The 27,415-nt window shown below is 38.8% G+C and overlaps 1 protein-coding gene across 2 annotated transcripts; it reads left to right on the forward strand.

Annotated features, from left to right (window-relative positions):
- Positions 611-14,727, forward strand: LOC109226093 (carotenoid 9,10(9',10')-cleavage dioxygenase 1-like). Of its 2 annotated transcripts, XM_019390900.1 has the most exons (15): positions 611-1,051; positions 2,577-2,647; positions 2,839-2,853; positions 5,683-5,794; positions 6,583-6,682; positions 6,842-6,904; positions 7,155-7,265; positions 8,061-8,245; positions 9,836-9,974; positions 10,589-10,706; positions 10,796-10,897; positions 11,150-11,401; positions 12,001-12,112; positions 12,874-12,956; positions 14,309-14,727. In XM_019390900.1, exons 1-15 carry the CDS (start codon positions 821-823, stop codon positions 14,397-14,399), a joined length of 1,785 nt encoding a protein of 594 aa, XP_019246445.1. In that variant the 5' UTR covers positions 611-820; the 3' UTR covers positions 14,400-14,727. The 2 variants fall into 2 exon arrangements, with proteins under 2 accessions (XP_019246445.1, XP_019246448.1); XM_019390903.1 differs by lacking the exon at positions 12,874-12,956 and having other exon boundaries at positions 614-1,051.

Below are 27,415 nucleotides of genomic sequence, written 5' to 3' on the forward strand. Positions count from 1 at the left end.
TGAGGACTCTTTCTAATCACATAGCTCTCTTTTATGTTGGTTGCTAACGCATAGTCTCCTAGTTGAAGGTAAGCATTGTCAATGGTGAATAAATCACTTTTTTAAATAATAATAACAAAATTCCTTTTGTGTCATTAAATGTAAATTTGTGTTTTTTCCTAAAAGAAATAATATACTCCATCCGTTTCATATTAGATGAGGTAGTTTGACTCGGTACGAAGTTTAAGAAAAAAGAAGAAGAATTTTGAAACTTGTGGTCTTAAAAGCTTAAGAGGTAAAAAGTTTGTGGGGCCATGACATTTGTGTGGCTATAAAAGTTTCTCATAAGGGTAAATGGGTAAAATGAAAGAGTTTAAAGTTGAATTATTTCCAAATTTAGAAATGTGTCATTTGTTTTGGAAGTTGGAACATACTAAAGAGGAAAGTACCTTATCTAATATAAAACGGAGGGAGTATTAGGCACTAAATCACCAAAAGTAAGAGAATAGGGTGCTAATTAGAAATTATAAGACATATATGAGGGATGCAAAGTGCAAAAGATAGTGCGTGGTGGAAGCTTGTGAGTTGTGAGTGTATAGTTGGTACCCAAAAGTATCTTAATCCACAATTCGGGTATCTATTTTAGCCGTTACTACAAAAGACGTCCCGCGAATACAAACAAAACAGTGGAAAACGTGTCCATGGCATCTCCGTCATCAACAAAGTGAAACAACCAATATCCACTATACAGATTACAGACTATAATCATTCATTATAATACACACACACACAAGAAGAAGAAAAAAACCTTTTCTAACAATCAACTGAGTGGGTGGAGAAAATGGGGAGAAAAGAAGAAGATGATGGAGTAGAGAGAAGTGAAGGAGGAGTTGTGGTGGTGAACCCCAAGCCAAAAAACGGAGTAATTGGGAAGGCCATAGACTTGTTGGAAAAAGGAATCATAAAGTTAATGCACGATTCGACCAAGCCACTTCACTATCTTTCAGGGAATTTTGCACCTACGGATGAAACTCCTCCTCTTAAAGACCTATCCGTCACAGGCCATCTTCCGGTCAGTTCACTACTTTTCTTTAGTTATTTACTTATTATCTATTTGTTTGTTTTGCTTTTTTTTTTTTTTGTGTGTGTGTGTGTCATTCTTGAGTTATATTTGCTGAAATTAGGTGCTTATTGGACCCAAGATTTGAACTTTATGCGTTTGAGTTCCAAATTGTAGCACAGCTCATTTGAGTTGCCGGGTTTGAAATTAATTATTGGTACTTATTTGGTGGATTTTTTAACACATATACAGAGTTTGAGCTAAACTATTGGGTTCGGATGAAGTCATAACTTCTATACTACATTCCCCCCTGCTTACACCTCTTTGGATAGAGGGGTTGTGCTTAGAGAAGGGTGTTCGAAGTTTGTCTATCGAAATGAAGGATACAGATTTGGTTATTACAAGCTTGCATTTTTTGAGAAAATGGTAGGGGGAGAAGTAGGAAGTTAGTACTAATTGGATGCTCATCTTTTTCTATCATCAAGGAAAGAAAGGGGAAAATGAGGAAATGCCAAAATCTTAGGAGTGCAAATCCAATAATAGGTTGGGTTTGGTCAGCATGATTCAGCTGAAACTTAGTTTGATCCTTAATTGGTTCTAATGAGAATAGGATAACTCCTAATAATATTTATCACTGAAATGTGTGCTGTTGTGAATAATAATAATAACAATAATTCAAAATTTCAAGGGTAATAATAACGCCCATGACATGGTCGAAGTATTGTGATAAAAATTTACAGTTTGCGTGAGTTCATCTCTGATGACTTTGCTAGAGTCCTACACCATGATTATATTAGGAATTCTTGATTAGCACAAAATATATTATTTGTCTGATTAACGAGCAAAGCAGGGGAGACTTCCTATTTGTTTCTATTGAACTAAAGAATTCACTTTTATCATCCTTGATACAGGGAAACATTTGCTTATTCTTTTCATTGCTCTAAAATTTCTGGGGAATCTGCAAGATATCTTTTGTTCAAAACTCTAATAAGAAACTGGTTAAAGCCTATGTGATAATGTCCAGAGCAGATTTCTTGACAGTTTAGCGAACGTAGAATGTAAATGTCAATACATTAGGTTATGCAGGATATGATTTACTGCGTGGAAGATTCAGTGGGATCTTACTGCAACAGAGATTAAGATAACATATAATTAGCAGGTAACACATAGTTAACAGCATTAGCGAAAGTAACAGCTTGGGCTAAATAGCTTATTGAAGTTCAGTTGTGCAGTGGTGTGAAGAGCAAGCAATTAAATCACAACTATACTGTATGGAAGATTAAGTGGCATCTTGTTGTTTTATTCATCATTTCATTGTTTATGTTTTTTCTCTTGGCTCATATCAAACTATAGGTTTGCATTTGCTGGGATTGATTCGACAGAGGCACAAGTAGATTTATGCAACATTATTTTCATTTCTCCTCGAATTAAAAGCATAAGAGATATTGTCTAATTGACTTCTAAGGATTTACATTTTGTGCTTGTTGCCATCAACTTTACTCTTATGATACCTAGTAATATGAACTTCTAATTGCAGGAGTGCCTTAATGGTGAATTTGTTAGGGTTGGTCCAAATCCAAAGTTTGCTCCGGTTGCTGGATATCACTGGTTTGTCTTTTATCCTGAACCTATCGTCCTCAGGACTTCCAAATTCCTTTTCTTCCTGAAAATGATCATAAGCTTTTCTGGGTTCCTTTTGGTTATTTGTTTCTTTCTTGCCATTGTATCCCTGTAGCTCATTAAAATGAACATCATTTTCCGATTGCATCAAGGCTTATTCCCAATTTATTTCTATGCAGGTTTGATGGGGATGGGTAAGGCATTTACAATCTTGACTTTGCAATTTGGAGCAGTAATAAGTTATTTTCTCATTGCTTTGAACGACAAGTGGAGCACCTTTGTTCCAGCTACCTATATGTTTCTTTTCTCCAGCTTAAGCATTTTGAAATAGGTTGCCGCTTATTATGTACTAAACTTCCCTTTCTGATACTAGTGGCAAGTAACTGAAAATTTCAGTAGGCATTTTGTTACTTTAGATAAGAAGGCCCTTGTACTCTTTTCTTAATTGAACAACTCAAATGGGCATTATAGTCTCCGTAGACAGACCTTGTATTCACCAGAATAGGATTGATACCATTTTTCCAACAATAGAAAGCTTCAACATGGTAGCAAGGGTATGAATCTTTAAATTTATCATAACAGGACGAGAAGGATTGACAAGCAATTAAATATTTGAATTTGATGATAACAGGAAAGAGAAGGATTGAGCATTAGGATGGCAAGACAACGAATTTTCAGGTTACAAGGACGTTTTTTTTAAACTATTGCTTGTTAAGAAGCACATTATGAGGTGGATCAGGACTATTTGGTTTGTAAACTATGTCAATTAATTCATAGCAGTGTGTTTTTGCTGTCTAGTCTAGGTCTATAAATGTTAACCATGATGTTTGAAGGTATAAAAAAGGGAAAAGGTATACCTAAAATCATATGGAAGGTAAGTTGTGCTGAAAGACCTGAAATCTCCCAGAATCTATGCGTACTTAGCCAGGAAAGGAACACAATAAAAGTAAAAGGCCAATAAAGGTGATACCAACTAATTAAAATTAATGTTTGGTCACGAGGGTGTACAGGGATAAGAAGAAGGATCTGCACATGGTGTTAATTGATCCGGAGAAAGCGTATGACAATGTTCCTAGAGAGGTTCTCTGGAGATGCCTAGAGGCTAAAAGTGTGCCGGTTGCTTACGTTAGGGCGATTAAGGACATGTATGATGGAGCTAAGACTCAGGTTAGGACAGTGGGAGGCGACTCTGAGCATTTTCCGGTTGTTATGGGGTTACACCTATGTTGCTCGGACTCTCCTAAAATGTCGCCGGGTGCGTGTCGGATCCTTCAAAAGTAGTGTATTTTTGGAGGATCCGACACGGGTGCAGCAACATTTTGGAGAGTCCGCGCAACATAGGGTTACACCAAGGATCTGCGCTCAGCCCTTTCTTGTTTGCTCTAGTGATGGACGCACTGATACACCATGTTCAAGGAGAGGTGTCATGGTGTATGTTATTCGCTGATGACATTGTTCTGATTGACGAGACGCGGAGTGGCGTTAACGAGAGGCTGAAAGTTTGGAGACAGGCCCTTGAGTCTAAGGGTTTCAAGTTGAGCAGGACGAAGACGGAATATCTTGAGTGCAAGTTCAGTGCCGAGCCGAGCGAAGCGGGCATACATGAGGCTTGGATCGCAGGTCATTTCCAAGAGAGACAGTTTCAAGTACCTTGGGTCGGTTATCCAGGGAGATGGGGAGATCGACGAAGATGTCACACACTGTATAGGGGTGGGGTGGATGAAATGAAAGTTAGCATCTGGAGTCCTGTGTGACAAGAAAGTGCCTCCACTACTCAAAGGTATGTTTTATAGAGCAGTGGTTAGCCCGGCCATGTTGTATGGAGCTGAGTGTTGGCCAGTTAAGAACTCACATACTCAGAAGATCAAAGTAGCAGAAATGAGGATATTGAGGTGGATGTGCGGGCACACTAGGATGGATAAGATTAGGAATGAAGATATTCGAGAGAAGGTGGGTGTGGCTCCTATTGATGACAAGATGCGGGAAGCGAGGCTCAGATGGTTCGGGCACGTACAGAGGAGGAGCTTGGATGCCCCGGTAAGGAGGTGCGAGCGGTTGGCATTGGTGGGTACAAGGATAGGTAGAGGGCGGTCTAAGAAGAATTGGGGAGAGGTGATCGGGTGGGATATGGCGAGGCTTCAGATCTCCGAAGACATGGCACTCGATAGGAAGCTGTTGAGATCGAGCATTAAGGTTGTAGGTTAGGAGGTAGTTAAACATATTTAGTTTACCAGTGTGAGGCTAGGCTGATAGGATTTAGTTTTAGACTGTTAGTGGTCAGTGTTGTGTTACACTACTCTTCCGTTTGCGTAGTGTCGGGCCTTATTTACTGGTTATTATTTCTGCTTCCCATCTATTCACTGGCTCTTGTGATGTTGTTATTATTTCCATGGTTTTTTTTGTTGATGGTACTGATATATTGTCTCTTTTCGTCTTTTCGTTTTCTTGAGCCGAGGGTCTATCGGAAACAGCCTCTCTACCCCATTGGGGTCTGCGTACAAACTACCCTCCCCAGACCTCACTTGTGGGATTATACCGGGTCGTTGTTGTTGTTGTTTGGTCATGAGGGTATGCTTGCATCAGGTTCAGGTTCAGTCTTTTAATCTATTTAGAGATGTTAGGTCAGTTGATATTGTAGAGAACCTCTAGGGTTAAAGATCTCCAAGTTATTGAACCATATGGAGCAAAATGGATGGTGAAGATTCATATAGCTCACTCCAACCAGTTTGGGACTAAGCCGCAGCAGCAGTAGTTGTAATTGTTCCTCTTTCTTTTGTGCTGCTGCTGCTTAATCTTTTTACTTTGCACACAATCTGATTAAATTGCATCGATTATTCATTTGTCCTATATTATGACAAAGCAATTTTTAGTCTGTTTTTTCCTATTCCAGTTTATCAGTTACTTTTTCTTTTTTAAAAAAATTTGTTAGACGAGTTATGTTGAAGCTTAATAACTATCATGTCTTTATAACTCTTTCACATGGAAAGAAGTAATACGATCTCAAACTTTTAGCCTTTATTCAGCATGATTCATGGCTTGCGCATTAAAGATGGAAAAGCAACTTATGTATCACGATATGTGAGGACATCACGTCTAAAGCAAGAAGAGTTCTTTGGAGGAGCTAAGTTTATGAAGGTGTGCATTTGTTTTGATATTGTTACTCCTAGATTTTTGTTCCCATCAAGCTTCATATAATGATGATTGCAGTATCTTTTAGTAAAATTTCTTCACATGTGTTGATGCATTCAGCAACTTCTTCACATAACTATGGATGCCTTCTTTAAAAAATATGTCACCAAATTTTGAATGCTTCATTATGTAGCTATTCTGCAAGCTATTTGGAAAGGGGCAACACAATTAGTAAATGTATTGTTGTTTATTGGTTTTCTGGAATTAGGGATGATGACCAAAAGAATGATGCTGTTCGAATGTGGTTTGTCCTTTAGGGCATAACATCAGTTTGAAAAAATGTCCCTGCAATTGCAGCACTTCAGAAAGCTTTTTCAACTCTTTTCTGTATCTTCATACTGGATATGGATCTTATTTTAAAGATAATTGTGTCATTCTTTTCCCCTTTAGTTTATGATCACTGTAAACTGAAATGATGCATCTGCTGGCATGCCTTTGTCATAGATCTCTATTAACCTCTAAAAAAAATTAATAATTATGGTGTCCGGGTCAGCTTACGCACACCTCGACTAATTCACGGGGTAACTCTTAAAATTTAAGCACCAGTAATTCAGAGGAAAGGAACTGAGACATCCTATTGGTGTTTATGACCTGAAGTTGATTCACCCCATTTGTTTTGTCACTTTCTGCGGTTAGTTTCTTCCTTAAATTTTCTTTCCCAAATCAAATGGGGCTACTGTGTCAAGCTACCATGCATTATGCTTTATAAACCCTTTGCTTTACTGCGTCTGCAGATTGGAGATCTTAAAGGGTTGTTCGGTCTGTTCACTGTTTATATGCAAATGCTCCGTGCAAAGCTGAAAGTATTGGATATCACCTATGGAAATGGCACAGGTTAGTTGGCTGGAATTTTAGCTAGTTTATCTGTCTTCTCTTGACAAGACTTTCCAAGTATAATTTGTTAATGATGGCAGGAACGCATCTTGATTCATAACAATTTTTATGTAGTCTATGTGATTACCAGCTAAAAGTAAAATTTGTTTCCTTCTCCAGCTAATACAGCTCTAGTATATCACCATGGGAAGCTTTTGGCACTTTCAGAGGCTGATAAACCTTGTAAGCCACTGCTCTGTTTGACTTGTTCAGTAATATGACATATCTATTTTTTGATGTGCAAGCCTTTGAATAGGTGTTGTCTTCGACCTTTTTCCCATTTCTTTTTCCTTATATCAAGCACGATTATATAGTGAAATTGTAATCTGAAGTCTTGGTTATGGGTAGACCACAAGTAGTTAATATTGTTTCACTCAAGGATTTAGATTATTAGTATATATTCTGCCTTTAATACTGCGTGTACACTGCACAGATGCACTTAAAGTTCTGGAGGATGGAGATCTTCAAACACTCGGCATGCTGGATTATGACAAAAGATTGGCGCATTCCTTCACTGCCCATCCAAAAGTTGACCCTGTGACTGGTAAGAGAGCAGCAGTTCTAGTTCTGCATTACCAATAATAAGCATGTCACTATATATAAATCCAAAAGATTTGTCCTTAAACTTTGCTACCCAAATATTTATTGATGAAAGAAGTACCAGTACATGTATTCTTCTAACGATTGTGATTAAAACTGCAATCCTTTCAGTGCATCACCTCCTTTAGTTGAGTCATCTGTTCAGCCTTCTTTTCTCACTTGCTGACGCCTCTTTTCCTACATGTCTGGCTTGCCAATCTGATAGTGGTGATGTAGATTTTAGATAAAACCAAAGAAAATTGCTATTTTCCTCCATAACATAGTACTATTTTATCAAATCACGTTGAACAACTGAATGCCAAGGAAATTGATTTTGAAGTTGAGGATAGGACAGTGAACAGAAGATGGAGCGGCATTCCCTTTGGGCTGTAAATACAGGTGAAGAAAGATGGTTGACCCAGGATTAGGGTTCCCAGTTTAAACGCAAACTGTGCATAAACTATCCAGTGACAACAACAACAACAACGACAACAAACCCATTCCACAAGTGGGGTCTAGGGAGGGTAGTGTGTACGCAGCCTTATGTGAAGGAAACTATCCAGTAACAGTCAATCAACATTACCTTTGACGCAGTCACCTGCTTATGTTGTGTATCTGTGATAGATTCTTAGTTCAAGGTCCACTGTTCAAAAGTGGAGAAGAAGAACCAAAAATGGATCATTTAGTATAAGTTTGGAGCATGAATTATTTAGCCATTATTTTGGTAGAACAGTCTGAGTTTGACTTTGAAATTTTGCAGGTGAGATGTTTACCTTTGGCTACTCCCACAACCCACCTTACATCACTTATAGGGTTATATCAAAGGATGGAATCATGCAGGATCCGGTCCCAATAACAATACCAGAGCCTATCATGATGCATGATTTTGCTATTACTGAAAATTATGCAATTATGATGGATCTCCCTTTGTGTTTCCGACCGAAGGTATGAGACTTCTGTAGCTCACAATTTACTGATTTGTCTTGTAGTAATATCAGCTTTCCTCTCTTGGCGGAAATATGATGTAAGCTTTTTACAAGAGATGAAAGCCTTGGCTCCAAAATTAAATCAGAGAGATATGTTAAGTCTTGTTACATCAGTCCACCTCCTTATTGGAGTCCTATAGGAGAGGACTTCAAGGAGGTTTCTGGTTTATGGACATCTGTTTTAAGAATCAGCTATTGTAAGGTAAATGCTTGTCGAAAATTTGGTAATAAAACTTCATGATTGGTAGCAAGTATTAAACTCAGAATATTTGGGGTATACTAGTGCTGGTACAGATGTTACTTATTGAAATTCATCTCATATTTACATTCCTAACTTTTACTCTTGTGTCTAAAGTATATTATTAGAAAGAATGGTAGTCAACAAAGCGTTTAAAGAACCATAAGAAAATGAATTGAACTTTGAAATACATACCTTAAAACTTCTTTAAACAGAAATAGTTAGTATAATGATCCTAAAAGTGGAGTAAGAGCTTTGTTCCAGATACTAAAATGTTCAAAGATGGGTACCACAAAAACAGAGTAAAATATAGCATACATGTATTGGACAATAATTTTACACCTGCAAATATAAAATGAAAAACCATAGCTACCACTATATGCTAGTCCTCCAACAATCACTAATTGGGTTAGGTCATTTCATGAACATTACAGCAGCAACTTGTAATGTCAGTTGGCATCCAAATTACACTTGTTTTTATAATTTAGTAGCATACTTATTTCCACATTCAACCATAGATGAGAGAAAGAATTCTGATTATATTAAATATATTATTACTATTTAAGTCTTTTGAAACCTCCATAATTTAAGAAATACTTAATTCTTTAATTCAATATTTCTTAAAGTCCACTGTAGTATGGTCTGAAGAAGCATGTAACCAGTGAATTGTGTCTGAGGTTACCCAAACCAGCTTAAGTAACATCGTCCAAGAAACTTACGTAAAGATGCTGTAGTTTTTACCTTTTGCATGACTATCATCTGTTTTCTTTTTGTTCTTTGCAGTGTTCATTTTCAGTTACTCTTTATTCGGGCCTTAAAAAGAATGTGGCATTTTGTTATTCAAGTTATTTGACATTGCCTGGTTCATTCAACATGAAATGGATGTCTTGAATGAAATGGATCTAGTATATTCCGTTTCTTTGTACATGGTCATTTGAATTGACGAAGCCATAGCAATACACCATGACTCGATCTTTTGTTTGATAAAGGGACAATCTATTTTTTGAGTTATATTTGTCCTACTTGGGTAGTGTGAGTGATTTTAAAGGAGTTTATACAAGTTGTGGGTTACTCCATCAGTTGCCTTAGGTTTTGGGTTGGGTGCTCATATTCTTTCGAATTATACCAAAGGGAACCTTTATTAAACTCGTTCTCACATCCATAAGTCTGTATTAAAGTCCATGTGTGAACTCCAAAATCTGGTTACACGTTTGGCAGGGTGTTGAGTTTATATTTGTCCGGAATTGTATATTTGTCATGCATAGTGTTAAGATTTTTGGATTTATTCTTAGCTATGAATTTTCTATTCAGGAAATGGTGAAAAATAATCAGCTGGCTTTTTTCTTCGATGCTACTAAAAACGCTCGATTTGGAGTCCTGCCACGATATGCAAAGAGTGAGGCCCTAATCAAGTGGTTCGAGCTTCCTAATTGCTTCATATTTCACAATGGTAAGCAACTTTGTGGTCTTCCTTGAAAAGTTAAAATTTAGCGTATTCTGAACAGAAAAGCTGTAGCTACCCAATAGCTGTATATGTTTATGCAGTGATTAATGGGTATGAAAGTTGATTGATAATCCTTTAAGGGAAATAATCTTTCAATAAAAAAGTACATAGTTTAGGAATTTTCCTTTTGGAACCTGGAAATTAAGTTTTAGAGTTTGAGTCACCAGAATCACATTGGATGTTTACAGACAAAATATGTCATTTTTTAAAATAATCTGGTTGGTTGAAACTTGGAATTGTTATTGCCACGGAATGCAGGAGGACTCTTCAGTAGTAACTTTTGATCATCTGAAAGCTTAAAAGCTGTAAATATAAATCAGAGGCCCAATGAGATATAAGTGGAAATGCCACCTTAAAAAATTTCTGTAAGGTAATTAGGATTCAGGACAAACATCTTGAAGATGTCAGTGGTCCAAAGATAAGTTGCAGTGTAGTCTTTGCACTTATAATTGGTAATCGTCCTTTGTGATAGGTATAGGGTCGACACATTCTTTACATCAATTTCTTGCTGTAGCTGCATCTGTTTTCTGACTGGTTTATCATTTCAATTATTTTACTAGCCAATGCTTGGGAGGAGGGAGATGAAGTCGTGTTGATCACCTGCCGCGTTCAGAATCCCAACCTAGACATGGTCAACGGAGTTGTTAAAGAAAAGCTAGAGAATTTCTCCAATGAGCTGTTAGGAGACTCCGACATTGAGTTTTTAAATTGACCTTCTTTATATCTGCCACCGTTCATGATTTTGGTTTTGGTTTTGTTTTTGACAGATATGAAATGAGATTTAACATGAAGAGTGGTGCAGCTTCACAGAAGAAACTCTCGGAGTCTGCTGTTGATTTTCCACGGATCAACGAGAGCTACACTGGCAGGTCAGTTGTCTCCATCAATAAAATTTTCAGGCAATTTTTGATCAATGTAGCTTATGTTTGGCGGTACAAAATGCTGCTATCTATTTTGCTTTAACTTTAGTTCATGAGTTCTAAGTGCGTGCTTTCTGTGAGTATTAACTTTATTAGCTTTGTTCCTTTTGGTTTTGGTTACTTGATCTGGTCTCTCTAGAGGTTTTTCAGAAGACCTCTCTCTTATGTTGGTATAGTGATATTAGCCTTTATGAAATTTAGGAAGCAGCGATATGTATATGGAACCACTTTGGACAGCATTGCCAAGGTAACTGGAATCATCAAATTTGATTTGCATGCTGAACCAGAGACTGGAAAAGCACAGCTTGAAGTTGGAGGAAATGTTCAAGGCATCTTTGATCTAGGACCGGGAAGATTTGGTTCGGAGGCTGTATTTGTTCCCCGTCAGCCTGGTACGGAATGTGAAGAGGATGATGGCTACTTGATATTCTTCGTACATGATGAGAACACTGGGTACCTTATCTGCCACTCTCTTACTTGAATCTATCATAAGCATCACTATCGATATATCTTCTCTTTTCCCGCATAAGACCATTCTGTACTGGTAGTCTTCTGGATGTTAAGGAAATCTTTCTGTTCTAATGTTTAAAGCGAAATAGAGTGACAAAGAGGGTCAGTCTAGAGTACTTGTTGTGTCGAACAGTTCAACCTATGTAATTGGAAGAGCATAGTGTATTCTACCTCTAAGATCCGTTATATGTGTGTGTGTGTAGAACAACTGCAACTACAATATACTGAAGCAACGTGACTTTAAGATCATATGATGCTCAATTGTCCTTATCTTTTCCACCTTAATTTGAGCATAGCTAGAAAAAATGCGTACATGAGCATTCACTCTTTAGTTATAATCTTCTTTGGACTTTAAGTTAGAAAATTGAAAGCAGCATATGTCCCTATTTCCCTTGTGCGTTATACATGGTCCGCCTTTACGCCCTGTTGAATTATTTTCCTATCTTAGTTCTTAGGCGCATATGGAAATATTAGCAGATTTCATGACTGAGATTTAAAACAGAATTTTCTTGACTAAACCATTCTCTTATATATTTGTGCAGAAAGTCAGCTGTGAATGTAATTGATGCAAAAACAATGTCAGCAGAGCCTGTGGCAGTTGTTGTATTACCCAAAAGAGTTCCTTATGGATTCCATGCCTTCTTTGTCACAGAGGTGAGTCATCCCAATTACTTTGGGTTCTTTGCCTTAATTTTCTTTCAGTATCAATAGACCCAAACTTAAAACCAGGACACGAGTACTGTTTCCTTTTCTGGTTAATGGAAAAAATTAGAATGCTTGGTGCTTCTGGACATCAGCACTGCAACGAAAAACCTACTTTTTTTTTTTAAGTGAATCTCCATATTATGCTTTATCCTAACATATTTCTTCAGAAAATTGCTTCCCGTTTGAAACCGAAATGGTAAATATGACTTCTTTTTCTGCAAAACGAAAATTTCCTGACAAGTGAAGGTTAAAGAACTCCATTTGTATCTCTCTGTCCCCCTTCCACGGTGAGCGTTCCTGGTTGCCATTAAAAATATTTCAGTATTTTCAAATCGGCAAAATACATAAGTTACCCCTGAACTATGGACCAAATTCCTATTACACACTTTTTACGGACGAAAATCACCTTATACACTCAACCTTTCTAGGATGTGCCTAAGACACACCTCTTTGTCTACGTGGCAGGTGTGTGTTTTACAAAGAAAATAAAGCGTCTGAACAGTAAAAAATTGTATATCTAATTCTTTATTTGAAGGGTCCAGAGTTAACATAACTTATCCAACGGTTAAATAGATTTTTTATTTGTCCTTTTCTAATATCATCCTTTTTTTTTAATATTTCTAAAATAATCTAGTTCAAATTGAAGATAATAGATGTTTACTGTCCATTTTTTCCACTTTTAATGAAGAAATCTATTCAAATTGTAACAGGTGAAAAAATCGATTCAGGATGAAACTATAAACAATATAGAAGAATCTGTAATGAAATCTTCAAATGAGATGAGAAGAACAATGTAAAAGAATCTTCTCTTTTTCTTTTCCCTTTTCAATGGGGCAGCCATGAAGAAACCCACTTATTATATCTCAAAATATTTCAGAAAAAAATACATCAGAAAGTAGGAGCAATTGATCAGGGCTTCTCGTTTTTTTTTTTCCTGTGAATTGTAAGGTGGAGGTTTGGGTTCGTTTGGTGCTCGACGGCAATGGAGATAACGAGAAGGCTGTGGAGGGTGAGTAATGATGGTGGGATGGTGAAAGCTGGGTTATGTTTTTAGTCTATCCATGTTTTTTTCTTGGATATGGGTATGTTAATGGAGAAAGAGAATTGTTGAGTAGTGGTGGTGGGACTGTGAAGGCACGACGAAGGAGATGCTTTCCTTTTCATTTTTGCTTTTTTTTCTTTTTTCTTTTTCGTGGGTGGGGTTTGTTTTTCTTTTTATTTTTTATTTTTTAAGTCAATGACACGTGTCGCTATATGACTGATGCGTGATATTACACATGTTTTGAAAAACTGGTCAAGAAAAAGTGGTGTGTCTTAGGGACACTCTAGAAAGAAAAATTTTATTTTGTGTCTCACACAACTGATACTAGTTGTATGAGGCCTCTTTTTTGTCTCACAACTGTGTGGTCCCAGAATTTTGTGGACCCAGATGTGTAAGATATGGGTCCACAAATATGTGAGATAAAAAGAGGCGCCTCACACAACTAATGTAAGTTATGTGAGACACAAAATAAAACCACTCTGAGCTTCAGTATTTAAAATAATGGTGACATACTGAAAAGTTGTTTGAGTGGCGGGTAAAACTCACATAAGCAGAGGGGGAGACACATTCATGAAAAGCGAGAAGCCCTGCCGTGGGGGACTGACCAACTATGAATAGATCTTACTTATGCTTACGGGTAAGAACATATATTAGTCCGTATCGTGGGTCTATTTGTTACAAAAGGCGAACATCCCCTTTCCAAAACATTAACATAGGTCCTCAGGCAGACATCGAAAAGGGGGCGAAAAGAGTCTATTTACCTTTACAATATTTCGGAAGTATTTCGAGTCAAATATTATTATCCACTCACAAATTGTCAACTTCTTGTTTAAGTGAATTTCATGTCAAACACAACTTGAACTTCCAAATACCTCTTTCAACTTCAAATACTAATCTTTTTTTAATTCAACCAGATACTGTCCAAGCGCCTACTAGATCACCATTCTACTTGCTGTAGATTAGAGGGAATTTAGATACATTATTAAAAGAAGTCTCATGCCTGCAAGTTCTGTCAGCTCGACCCTTTAAAACTTTTGACTGTTTCTTTTCACTTTCCTGTTTAAACTTGGTACTCATTCTCTGAATTCATTTACTTTGAACAGGAACAAATTCAAGAACAAGCCAAACTGTGAGAGTGATCACAACATATATACCTCGTTATCTTGTATCATGGCTGCATCTATACTTCTATAGTGCTGTTATAGAATAGCTATAACTGGCTATTTCGTCATTGATAACTTGACACAAATAAATGTATTTATGTGTAGACTATAATTGTTACTGCTTTTTTCATCTTTCTTTGAGCCGGGGTCTATCGGGAAAAACCTCTCTACCTTCTCAAGGTGGGGGTAAGGTCTGCGTACACACTACCCTCCTCAGAGGCGTATCTGGTGTAGAAGCTATGAGTTCAATTGAACACATAGCTTTTGCTCATACCCTGTATTTTTGTCCAAAAAAATATTAAATATGCACAAATAATAAATTTTGAACCCATTAAATTAGATGAGATGTGTTAGAGTTGCGAATCTAACCCATAAAGTTTAAATCTTGGATCCATCTTTGATCCTTCCCATACCCCACTTGTGAGATTTGCTGTTGCTGTTGTCGTATAATCTATAATTGCAGCTTCTTCTGATGGCATTTTACTTCTATGATCAGACCCGCAAATATTTTTCAGTAAAGACATTTGGCTCATGGAATGGAAGAAACACATGTTCGAATATCCACTTCATACATTATTCTATAACGCAAGCTGCAAGCATTCTTAGTCACTTGATATGTATTACAATCCTAGAAAATTTGCAAATCCTGAAATTGGGTTTACAAATTGACTTAAATTTTGATCTCGTATCCTACAATATGCCAAAACCACAAGATATAGAGCCCGTTTGGCTTAGCTGATTTAGAGTAGATGATAAGCATTAGGTGCTGAAAAACACTTTTAAGTGCTGAAACTGATTTAAAAAGTAAGCAGTTACGTGTTTGGATAAAAGTGCTGAAATTAATAATATGCAGCTGAAGAACTAGGTATACGAAGAGTTTTGTTTTAAAAAGAAGTATTTTAGAGATAGAATAGTAAATATTTTGGTCAAACTTAAAGTGCTTATAAGCTGCATTTTGATAAGTTGGGGGAGACCAACTTATGACTTTTGGCTTATTTTTGGCTTATAAGCACTTAACTTATAAGTACTTTCCTCATATACGCAATATGAAATTACTGTCCACTAGGTTTGAATACCACAAATTTAAACTTGGCTCCCGTCCACCTCTCCATTTCCTCAATTGCACCCTTATAATTCTGACATGTGTCCAATTAATAATCTAATGACTCAGATTTGTTTATTTAACTAAAAGAGTATAACCATGGTTTAATCCTCTTTCTCTCTCATCACGTTGCTGAACGATGTGAAGAAATCTAATTACACAATCACTCGATAAGTGTGACGGAGAAAGAATTTCTTCAACAACGAAAAACCCACATATGAAATCCAAACTAAAATTTCTGAGAGAAAAAGGTATAAGCATCAACTGGAAAAATTATGGCAGATGAGAAAGGAATCGTCACAGCCTCACAGGCATAAAAGGGGAGACAGAGAAATGCCCATGGTTAAACTCTTTAGTTAACCAAACAAATTTGAGTCATTAGATGATTAATTGGACACGTGTCAAAATCTTAAGGGCGTAACTGAAGAAACGGAGAGATCGTGTGATAGTATGCACATCGTCGTTGTAACCGGCGACCTAGCGGAGAACTAATTAAAAAAAATGTAGGCCACATTTATAACAAGCGCCCTAGTGGTATAATTTCAGTTTGGTTAGAACTCCGGTAGTAGCTCACAGTTAACAAATTATTACGAAATCATACATTTTTTAATTATTCGAAATCATATTCTAGATCTTAATTTTTATACTTAGTAATTAACGTTTGATAGTAATATTTCTAGCGCATAATTATTTCTTATTAATTAATGTTTGATAGTTATGTTTCTAGTGCTTAATTATCTCAGGTATTTCAAAGAAAAATAGTGAGATTATTCAGGATGAAGATAAAGTTGTTTAAAATTATTATGTGAGAATATTGTTCATTGTCTTGTTTTAGATTCTTTTAGCTCTGTGTTAGCTTTTGCGTCATAAACATCAAGATCTATGTTTTTAAAGGTATAAGTTGTTTATAGTTATCAACTTCTCAATAGGTTAGTGCCAACATTTCCTTTGGGATAATACATAATTACCCCGGGGTCCTCGCATTTTACCAAGATGCACCCATACACTTTGTGGTGATTCTATAAACCCCGTGAATTTATTTGTAATGCATTAAATACCACCTTTTGTGCCGACGTGGCAGTTGCAGTGTTTTCACGAAATTGCAGCGCGTAAAGAAAGCCCAAATTAGTGTAACGATCCGACCGGTCGTTTTGAGCTTTAGCGCGTTCTTCGGCGGTTTGAGGCCATGAACAGCTTCACTTCAGGTATTATGATTTGTACGCGTGGTCGGAATTTAATTTCGGCAAGTTTGGAGTTGATTTGGAAAGAAAATTCTCATTTCGGAAGCTTTATGTTGAAAGAATTGACTAAGGTTTTGATTTTTGAGTGAACGACCTCAAAATCGGGATTTGAAAGTTCTAACAGGTTCGTATGGTGATTTCGGACTTGGACGTATGCCCGGATCTGGTTTTGGATGACCCGGGAGCGTTTCAGCGCCTATTGAGGAAGTTAGTATTTTGGAAGAATTTCATAAACTTGGGTTAAAGTTCATTTCAATGTTATCGATGTCCGTTTAGGATTCCGAGTCTGGGAATAGCTCTGTATGGTGATTCTGGTATTGGGAGCGCGTCCAGAAGTGGATTCGGAAGTCCGAAAGTCATTTTGGAGTCATTTGGCTAAAGTTAGAAATTTGAAGGTTTTTGAGAAGTTTGACCAGAAGTGGACATTTTGATATCAGGGTCGGATTCCGATTCCGGAAGTTGGAGTAGGTCCGTAATGTTGAATATGATCAGTGTACAAAATTTAAGGTCAATCGGATGTGATTTGATAGGTTTCGGCATCGAATATAGAAGTTTGAAGTTCTAAAGTTCATTAAGTTTGAATTGAGGTGTGATTCATGATTTTGATGTTGTTTGATATGATTTGAGGCCTCGACTATGTCCGTGTTATGTTATGGGACTGGTTTGTGTGATGGGACGGGGTCCCAGGGGCCTCGAGTGTGTTTCGGGGAGGTTATGGATCATTTCGGGATATGTTGGAACTGCTGATATCAGGTATCTGGTTTCCTTCTTCGCGAACGCGAAGAGAGTCCCGCGTTCGCGAAGAGGAAAATTGGAGGCTGTTGGATTTGGCCATCGCGAATGCGAAGTGGTGGTCGCGAACGCGAAGGGGTTGACTGGGTTGACTATGCGAACGCGAATGGACAACCGCGAACGCGTAGAAGGAAAGAGGGAAGCAGGGCCTATGGATTTTTAGCCTTCGCATTCGCGAAGGGGTCGCCTGGTGAAGCTACGCGTTCGTGACTGGGTCTCGCGTTCGCGAAAGAGGAATTTTTTTGAAGCTGGATTTTTGGCCTTCGAGGACGCGAGGGCAGTGCCGCGTTCGCGAAGAAGGGCGGATCTGGGCTGGGCAGAATGTTTTAAAAGCGGGGTTTGAGTTCATTTCACCCATTTTTCACTCGGCTTGGGCGATTTTTGGAGCTTTTGAAGAGGGGGTTTCATCATATATCATGAGGTAAGTGATCTCTACTAGTTGTGAGTTAAATACATGGTTTGTATAAGGATTTAGACATGAAAATTAGTAGAAACTATGGGTTTTGGGTAGAAGACATAAAAATTTATATTTTGGATTTTTACCATGAATTTGGGCATGAAATTGAGAGTAATTATATATTTGTGTTCATGAGGTTATGGGTAAAGTTTATCTTCGAAAAAATTTCGGAATCCGGGCATGTGGTCCCGAGGCCGATTTTGTCAACTTTTCGAGCAGAGTTCAAAATTTATATAAATCGAATTGTTATGAGTATTAGGGTATATTTTCATTGGTTCACCCATTATTTGGCTAGTTTTGGAGCGTGGGGCTTCGGTTTGGGTCATCGGAAGGGCTTGGAAGCCGGTTATAGAATTTTAGAGCGAGGTAAGTCTCCTTTCTAACCTTGTAAGAGGGAATTAATTCCATAGGTGAACTAAATTATTATGTGCTTTTATTTGGGGGGGCTACGAACGCACGAGGTGACGAGAGTCCGTACGTAGCTACTAGCTATGCCTATGTCCGAATTGTTTTAGGCTCACAACATGCCTTGTTGATATTGTTGTTAATTTATGTTTATTGTTTGTCTTGAGAAGAAACAAGATTAAGGTTGCGTAATAATTGTGTTGGAAGTAATTTGAACTGAGGAATTTAAGATTTTCAATTAAACATTGTATTTTCGAAAGGAATTGAGAAATATTATAATAGCTCAAGAAATGTATGAGTAACCGCGTCGCATGTACGTTTCACAAGTGGGGTAATTTCCTTAAAAGGATACAAATTGAATTACCCTTATTTTGAAAGAAATCAAGAAAGAAATAAGATTTTAATGTTAAATTTATATTTGACCGCGTCGCATGTATGATTCACGAGCGGGGTATTTCCTTCTACTACTCTTATGGGATCAGGCCGTTCGCCTTGGCAGGATTTATGTACCACACTCTTATGGGAGCGGGTCGTTCGCCTTGGCAGGTTTATAGATGCATCTATGGTTCGCGTCGTTCGACCCTCGGCAGTGCACAATTTACTTTTATGTTGGATCGGGCCGTACGCCTCGGCGTTTCCTATATATATATATATATATATATATATATTGTGGATATCATCAAGAGGTTGTCATAATTCAAATCAGGGAAAATCCCTTGGATACACAGGCCTCAAGCCAAATGTTACGCACGGTTCCATGAGAATAATATATATATATATATATATATATATAGCGAACTTGCTAGTTGAGAGCTTGAGTAAAATTGTAAAGAGGGGAATTATACCACGTATTTTATACATGTTTATTTCATATATTTACTCTGTTTCATATTTATTTACTTCTTTACTGTATCTGATATTATTAGACCACTAATAAGTGTCGAAGTCGGCCTCTCGTCACTACTTCTTCGAGGTTAGACTAGATACTTACTGTGTACGCATTATTTTCGTACTCATACTATACTTGCTGTGCATTTTTTTTTTGCACAGGCACATGTATGTCTAGTGGCCTAGTGGGCGCAGTGGCATGGAGGATACGGAGACTTAGGTGAGCTGCATCTCTCGAGACGACCCGCAGCCAGCGGAGTCTCCTTTAGAGTATTGTATTTTCTTCTCTGTCCAAATTTGTGTTTCGGACAGTTGTTGTATTTCATTTTATTTCCTAGAAATTGCTCATGCACTTGTGACACCGGATTCTGGGAGAATTATGGGATTAATCAGTATTGAGAATTGCTAAAAAGCCTTATTATTTACTCTGTGAAGTTCATCATTTATTATTTAATTGGAGGAAATTATGATTTCAAAAAAATACTAAAATGAGAATTTAATTAACTATTTAGTGTTGGCTATCCTGACAGTGGTGTCCGGCGCCATCACGATCTTTAATGGATTTTGGGTCGTGATAACATGGTATCAGAGCACTAGGTTCCCTTAGGTCTCACGAGTCATGAGCGATTCTAGTAGAGTCTTGCGGATCGGTACGGAGACGTCTGTACTTATTTTCGAGAGCTACATAACTGTTAGGAGCACTTCCCTTCTTGATTCCTTATCGTGTGGTTTGATTTCCTTTGAGGCTTACGTATTCATTTCCTTCATATATAATCTTATGCGACGGGAAGCGCTTGTAATCAATTGGGAACTGAGGAGTTGTAACGGTACTACAAGTGTGGTGCGAGATGTTCTCCCGGCATAGTTGATTGGGCTATTGTCGTCGCCTTGCAAAAGACTATTCCGTCATTTCAGTTCAGTAGTTGTACTTCTGAGAGCTTTGGGGCTATGCACAGGTTGCTATGGTGCTCATGAGTTGTTATCGCGCGGTATTGATGTGATGGTAGGACGCTTGCCTATAAGTCGGGGCAGTGAATGACTTGATACGAGGTTTACTCAGTGCATGATTCAGAGATTCGGTATTTTATTTCTAGCGGAGGAAAGGCGATCAGACTATAAATGTTCGGGTTTGGGTTGATAGAGTAACGAGACTTGGTGTTTTCAAGTGTGGTGGAATTTCATATGTGACGTGGTGTCGTTGTCCTCGATTGTATGTGTTAAGTTCTCCGGTGTTATGATCTTCTGCAATTCGCCTTTGGGGCAGGATATTGTGAGATGGTATTGGAGAAGCGGCTGTCAGAGATCGCGGGGTGCGGTGGTTTAGGATTGAATGGGTATTTCTAATGCTGATGGCTCGAGAAGGGGGATCTTTGAAAAAGGGTTGAAGTTTGTAGCGATCCATCAGTTCAAGTGCTACAGAGATTGAGGTTCGTGATGTAAGGAATGGTTAGATTGGTTAGCCATGGTTGAATTGGCATAGTGGTGGAGGTATGTGCAAGGCTCGACGGCCGCCGTAATTCATTTTATTTGGAGGTATTCAAGTATTATGGCATGTTATGTGTAGGAGAATCTCGAAAGGGCTATGGCGGTTTAGACCACTACTTGAGGATTCGAATGTTCTACAGTTACGAGAATTCACTCGCGTGTTGCTGTGGTTCTCTTGGAATGAGTTAAGTAAAAAGTTTCTATGTGATGAAGAGTTTACCATATTAGTGGTTCAGGAGTTATGATGAAATTATCGTACTATCGTATATTGGCTTGTTAGGTGCAGTGAGCGGTATGAAATTTGAAAGTGAGGATCAAGGTTGCGGTTCGGTGTTTGACAAGGATGTCACGAGCCCGGATGAGCGAGAAAGGGATTTGGATATTTGGAGTAAGCTGGTATTTTCTTCAGCGTCACCTGAGATCGGCATTTTCTGCCGGAAGCCTTGCATCTTGGTTATGGGTGCTTGTATGCTTTACAACATTAGCGTGATGGTGGTATAGGTGTGCAGACTTGTTATCTAGTGCGGAAGGGTCGTGGGAGCGTACCTCACGTGAAGATTGTATAAGTGTGACATGTAGTCACTTGATTGATTGAAGAGTTAAACCAAGTGTGAAGATTGTGGTAATATCACTAATTTGAGAATTTATGCCTGGAGGACACTCGCTTTATTAGGTTCTGGACTGTGGAGGTTTGCTCCGGATATGAGAGTTGTTCTTGTGAGTCATGGGAAAAAAGGGTTATTATGGACCCTTGGAAGGTTATTATCCTAGTATGGTGCAGTCAGAAAACGCTCAAGGTCGATGGGTGGATTTAAATATGAATATGGGCTCTATATCGTGCCAGATGTGTTCATTTCAGCATACACTCCTTATGAAGGAGTATTCGGATGTTGGATGTTATCTCGTCTTCGGCTATCTCATATAATACCATATTGTGCCGTATGAGTTGTGAGACGGCTTGATAATTTTCTTATATGTTGAGGTTCCGCGTAGCGATGGTATTATGCATTTAGCGTGCTTGTGACTGATTTAAGTATTTTTGTAGTAATGAGCAATTTAGCTCGGTAAGTATCTCCTTATGTGAATTTTACGTGTGGATCGGGTGGCATGCCGCCACGGGTATGTTGTTTGGATCGGGTTGTACGCCGCAACAGTGTGATTTTGAGTACAGTCCCCTATATTCTATTTTTGTGTGTTTTGCTTCCCATTTTCTGAGGAAAGTTCATATTAGTTGTGTGAGTTGAGTAGTCCCTTCCAGAGTTCATTTTCTTATGAATCACGTTCAAGTTTGTAGCTTATTGGCATGTTGTGGCATCATATGAGACTTTTTGGTCATGTCTGGGGTGGCTTATTGTCTGAGCAGTTCGTGCTGGGTGAGACGAGATTATTGGATTTGGGATCAGTGCGATCAAATTATATAAAGTATATTAAAGAGCAAGTATATTATTTGGTTCATAATGAGGTACGGTTACTATTGGGAGAATAGACTCAATGATTTGTCGACTCGGCAGTTGCTTATGAGTTTCTACACACCTCTTCCGTCGTGGCAGTATTGCAAGAGTTGGAACAAGACTAATATATGTTATGAGGAGCATTAGGGGCATCGAATTCGTGAAATGTCGGCTATTATTATCGGAGAGTGTTATTTTGGTCATGTGAATGATGTAGTGCATGGTGTGGACTCAGCAAGGGTATGCAGTCGTGTTCTGGTGCATCATGTGGTGATTGATACGGTGTTCGTATGTTGGAAGTAGGCCTGGCAGAGAATTGTGGATGTTGGAATTGGGGTCTAAGCTTATCTTCTTGAATAAAAGAGAATATCTTCAGATTTGCTTGAGCTAATATGCTCAACTGAGTTGTGGTAGCACGGGTAGGTGCATGAGGTGTTAAACAGTAATTTCAGACTACTCCAGCGCAATTCCCAGCACGTTCGAGGACGAACGTATGTTTAAGTGGGAGAGAATATAACGACCCGACCGGTCGTTTTGAGCTTTAGCACGTTCGTTGGCGATTTGAGGCCATGAGCAGCTTCACTTCAGGTATTATGACTTGTACGCGTGGTCGGAATTTAATTTCGGGAAGTTCGGAGTTGATTTGGAAAGAAAATTCTCATTTCGGAAGCTTTAAGTTAAAAGAATTAACTAAGGTTCTAATTTTTGAGTGAACGACCTCGGAATCGGGATTTGAAACTTCCAACAGGTTCGTATGGTGATTTCGGACATGGGCGTATGCCCCGATCGGGTTTTGGATGACCCGGGAGCGTTTCGGTGCCTATTGAGGAAGTTAGTATTTTGGAAGAATTTCATAAATTTTGGTTAAAGTGCATTTCAATGTTATCGATGTTCGTTTGGGATTCCGAGTCTAGGAATAGATTCGTATGGTGATTCTGGTATTGGGAGCGCGTCCGGAAGTGGATTCGGAAGTCCGTAAGTCATTTTGGGGTCATTTGGATAAAGTTAGAAATTTGAAGGTTTTTGAGAAGTTTGACTGGAAGTGGACTTTTTGATCGGGGTCCGATTCCGATTTCGGAAGTTAGAGTAGGTGTGTAGTGTCGAGTATGACCAATTTGCAAAATTTGAGGTCAATTAGACGTGATTTGATAGGTTTCGGCATCGAATATAGAAGTTTGAAGTTCTAATGTTCATTAAGTTTGAATTGAGGTGCGATTCATGATTGTGATGTCGTTTGATGTGATTTGAAGCCTCGAGCAGGTCCGTGTTATGTTATGGGACTGTTTTGTGTGATTAGACAGGGTCCCGAGGGCCTCGGATGTGTTTCGGGGTGGTTACGGATCATTTCGGGCGGTGTTGGAACTTCTGATATCTGGTATCTGGTTTCCTTCTTCGCGAACGCGAAGAGAGTCCCGCGTTTGCGAAGAGGAAAGTTGGAGGCTGCTGGATTTGGCCTTCGCGAACACGAAGTGGTGGTCCCGAATGCGAAGGGGTTGGCTGTGTTGACGACGCGAACGCGAATGGATACCCGTGAACGCGTAGAAGGAAAGAGGGAAGCGGGGCCTATGGATTTTTAGCCTTCACGTTCACGAAGAGGTCGCCTGGTGACGTTCGGGAGCTGGGTCTCGCGTTCGCGAAAGAGGATTCTTTTTAAGCTGGATTTTTGGCCTTCGCGGACGCGAGGTCAGTGCCGCATTCGCGAAGAAGTGCGGATCTGGGCTGGGTAGAATGTTTTAAAAGCGGGGTTTGAGTTCATTTCACCCATTTTTCACTCGGCTTGGGCGATTTATGGAGCTTTTGAAGAGGGGGTTTCGTCATATATCATGAGGTAAGTGATCTCTAGTAGTTGTGAGTCAAATACATGATTTGTATAAGGATTTAAACATGAAAATTAGTAGAAATTGTGGGTTTTGGGTAGAAGACCTAAAAATTTATATTTTGGATTTTTCCCACGAATTTGGGCATGAAATTGAGAGTAAATTATATATTTGAGTACGTGAGGTTACGAGTAAAATGTATCTTCAAAAATTTTTGGAATCCGGGCACGTGGGCCCAAGGGCAATTTTGTCAACTTTTCGAGCAGAGTTGGGAATTTATATAAATCGAATTGTTATGAGTATTAGGGTATATTTTCATTGGTTCGCCAATTATTTAGCTAGTTTTGGAGCGGGCTTGGTTTGAGTCGTCGGAAGGGCTTGGAAGTCGGTTATGGAATTTCGGAGCGAGGTAAGTCTCCTTTCTAACCTTGTAAGAGGGAATTAATCCCATAGGTGAACTAAATTATTATGTGCTTTTATTTGTGGGGGCTACATACGCATGAGGTGATGAGAGTCCGTACGTAGCTACTAGCGATGCCTATGTCTGGGTATTTTAGGCTCACAACATGCCTTGTTGATATTGTTGTTAATTTATGTTTATTGTTTGTCTTGAGAAGAAACAAGATTAAGGTTGCGTAATAATTGTGTTGTGACGAATTTCAATTGAGGAATTTAAGATTTTAAGAGTTTCCATTAAACTTTGTATTTTCGAAAGGAATTGAGAAATATTATAATAGCTTAAGAAATCTATGAGTAACCGCGTCACATATATGTTTCGCGAGCGGGGTAAATTCTTTAAAAGGCTACAAGCTGAATTACCCTTATTTTGAAAGGAATCAAGAAAGAGATATGATTTTAATGTTAAATATATATTTTGACCGCGTCGCATGTATGATTTTCGAGCGGGGTATTTCCTTCTACTACTCTTATGGGATCGGGTCGTTCGCCTCGGCAGGATTTATGTACCACACTCTCATGGGAGCGGGCCATTCGCCTCGGCAGGTTAATAGATGTATCTATGGTTCACGTCGTTTGACCCTTGGCGGTGCACGGTTTACTTATATGGGTGATCGGGCCGTACGCCTAGGCATTTCCTATATATATTATTCTCATGAAATCGTGCGTATTATTTGGCAAGAAGCCAGTGTATCCAAGGTTTTTCCCTCATTTGAATTATGACAACCTCTTTGGTGAAATTCACTATATATATATATATATATATATATATATATATATATATATATATATATATATATATATTATTCTCATGGAATCGTGCGTAACATTTGGCTAGAGGCCAGTGTATCCAAGGGATTTTCCCTGATTTGAATTATGACAACCTCTTGATGATATCCACTATATCTATATATATGCTCTGATTACGGAGGGAACTTGCTAGTTGAGATCTTGAGTAAAATTGTAAAGAGGGGAATTTTACCACGTATTTTATACATGTTTATTTCATATATTTACTCTGTTTCATATTTATTTACTTCTTTACTATATCCGATATTATTAGACCACTAGTAAGTGTCGAAGTCGACCTCTCGTCACTACTTCTTCGAAGTTAGACTGGATACTTACTGGGTACGCGTTGTTTTCGTACTCATACTACACTTGCTGTGCATTTTTGTTGCACAGGCACATGTATGTCTAGTGGCCTAGTGTGCGCAACGGCATGGTGGACACGGAGACTTAGGTGAGCTGCATCTCTCGAGACGACCCGCAGCCAGCGGAGTCTCCTTCAGAGTATTGTATTTTCTTCTCTGTCCAAATTTGTATTTCGGGCAGTTGTTGTATTTCATTTTATTTCCTAGAAATTTCTCATGCACTTGTGACACCTAGTTCTAGGAGAATTATGGGTGTAGACATGTAAGTTTTGACTCTCCCCGAGATTTTACACATTTTTAGCATTTATATATTTAGTTTAGGTATATTATGGCTATTTCAACTAGTTTTGACTCTTTTACTTTATTTTATCACAAAAATGAAAATTACAAAACATATTTTCTCCTATTTAGCTAATTGATATTTTATTAGTTACTTTTAGTTTATCTACCTTACATAAAATTAAAAAAGATACAAAAATAGTTTCACTTTTGGTATTTAGTTTTATTTTAGTAGTTTATTTTAATTAAGAGTGATTCTATATTTTATAAATACATTATACTTTTAGAATAGCATTTGGGATTTTAGCTAAAAGAGTTTAAACAATCCCAAAACTAGTCTCATTTTTGAATTTTCTTAAGCAATTTTGGACCAACCCAATTACCCTTAGCCCAAATAACCTTAGACCATTACCCCATCCTTAACCTAAGACCTAACCCATGACCCCCTCCCCCCCCCCCAGCCGTCACCCTTCAGGACTTTTCTTCTTCATTTTAGGGACAGACCTAACCCTAGAACCCCAAAACCCTAATTTTACTCCGTCACCCCTCTTCTTCAAACAGACCCCCTAACAACGACCACCCTCCTATTGCCGCGCTAACCCTTTTTCACTCACCAGCCACGCCGGCCACCACTCCAAGAACAGCCGCCGCCGCCGCTCCCTTCACGCTCACTTACCACGCCGCTGCCGCTCCCTTCACCCTCACTTACCACCACAGTCGCCACCCCCATCCCCTGAACCCTAGAACAACCTTCCAGGCGTCACCCGCACTAGTCAAGACCAAATCCACCACCGGCCACCTTCTTCTTCACGACAACTCGCCGAAAACGAACAGCCACCACTCCTATTACCCTCGTCTTCACCCTCAACCAAAAGACCAGCCCACACGACCAACCCAACGTCTCCAGCCGCCGCCACCGCTAGCTATACACTCGCCGAAAAAAATCGCCGCTCACCACCCCCTTCGTCACCAATAGCCGTCACTCCTCTCCCAGCTACAGCTTCCATCGTCCTCCAACCAAGAGCCATCGTCCCTCATCTCTGTTCCGCCGTTTTACTGCCGGAATCCGGCGAGAATACACCCAGCAATCCTGCCGCTCATTTTATTCTTCTGATGTTGCTGCTCCGACAATAACCACCGTTGAAGTGGTGATTCCGTCCTCATCAGCTCCACCGGCGACTGCACATACACACAGTCGAGAAACACAACAACAACAACAACATACCCAGTAAAATCCCACTAGTAGGGTCTGGGGAGAGTAGAGTGTACGCAGACCTTACCCCTACCCGGAAAAGGGCAGAGAGGCTGTTTCCAGGAGACTCTCGGCTCAACAGGAAAAGGCAATAATATCAGAAGAGAAATAAGAGAAAAGACATGTAACAATAAAAGATACCAGAAAAAAATGGCCACAACAAATAAGTGAAAGGACAATAACACAAAACACCAATGTGAATGCAACAAAGACCGCTAAACAAAACCTAACGGAACTCTAACAGACTACCCGGTACAAAGAGGGAAGA

This window comes from Nicotiana attenuata, chromosome 1, assembly GCF_001879085.1.
Source record: "Nicotiana attenuata strain UT chromosome 1, NIATTr2, whole genome shotgun sequence".
NCBI lineage: Eukaryota > Viridiplantae > Streptophyta > Magnoliopsida > Solanales > Solanaceae > Nicotiana > Nicotiana attenuata.

What these genes read in the sequence shown, in the direction of transcription:
- LOC109226093 (XM_019390900.1), top strand. Translation starts at nt 821, where the DNA reads ATGGGGAGAAAAGAAGAAGATGATGGAGTAGAGAGAAGTGAAGGAGGA. An exon ending in TTGCTTCATATTTCACAATG is followed by an intron (nt 9,975 to 10,588) that starts GTAAGCAACTTT and finishes TTATTTTACTAG; the next exon opens with CCAATGCTTGGGAGGAGGGA. An exon ending in AATGAGATGAGAAGAACAAT is followed by an intron (nt 12,957 to 14,308) that starts GTAAAAGAATCT and finishes TACTTTGAACAG; the next exon opens with GAACAAATTCAAGAACAAGC.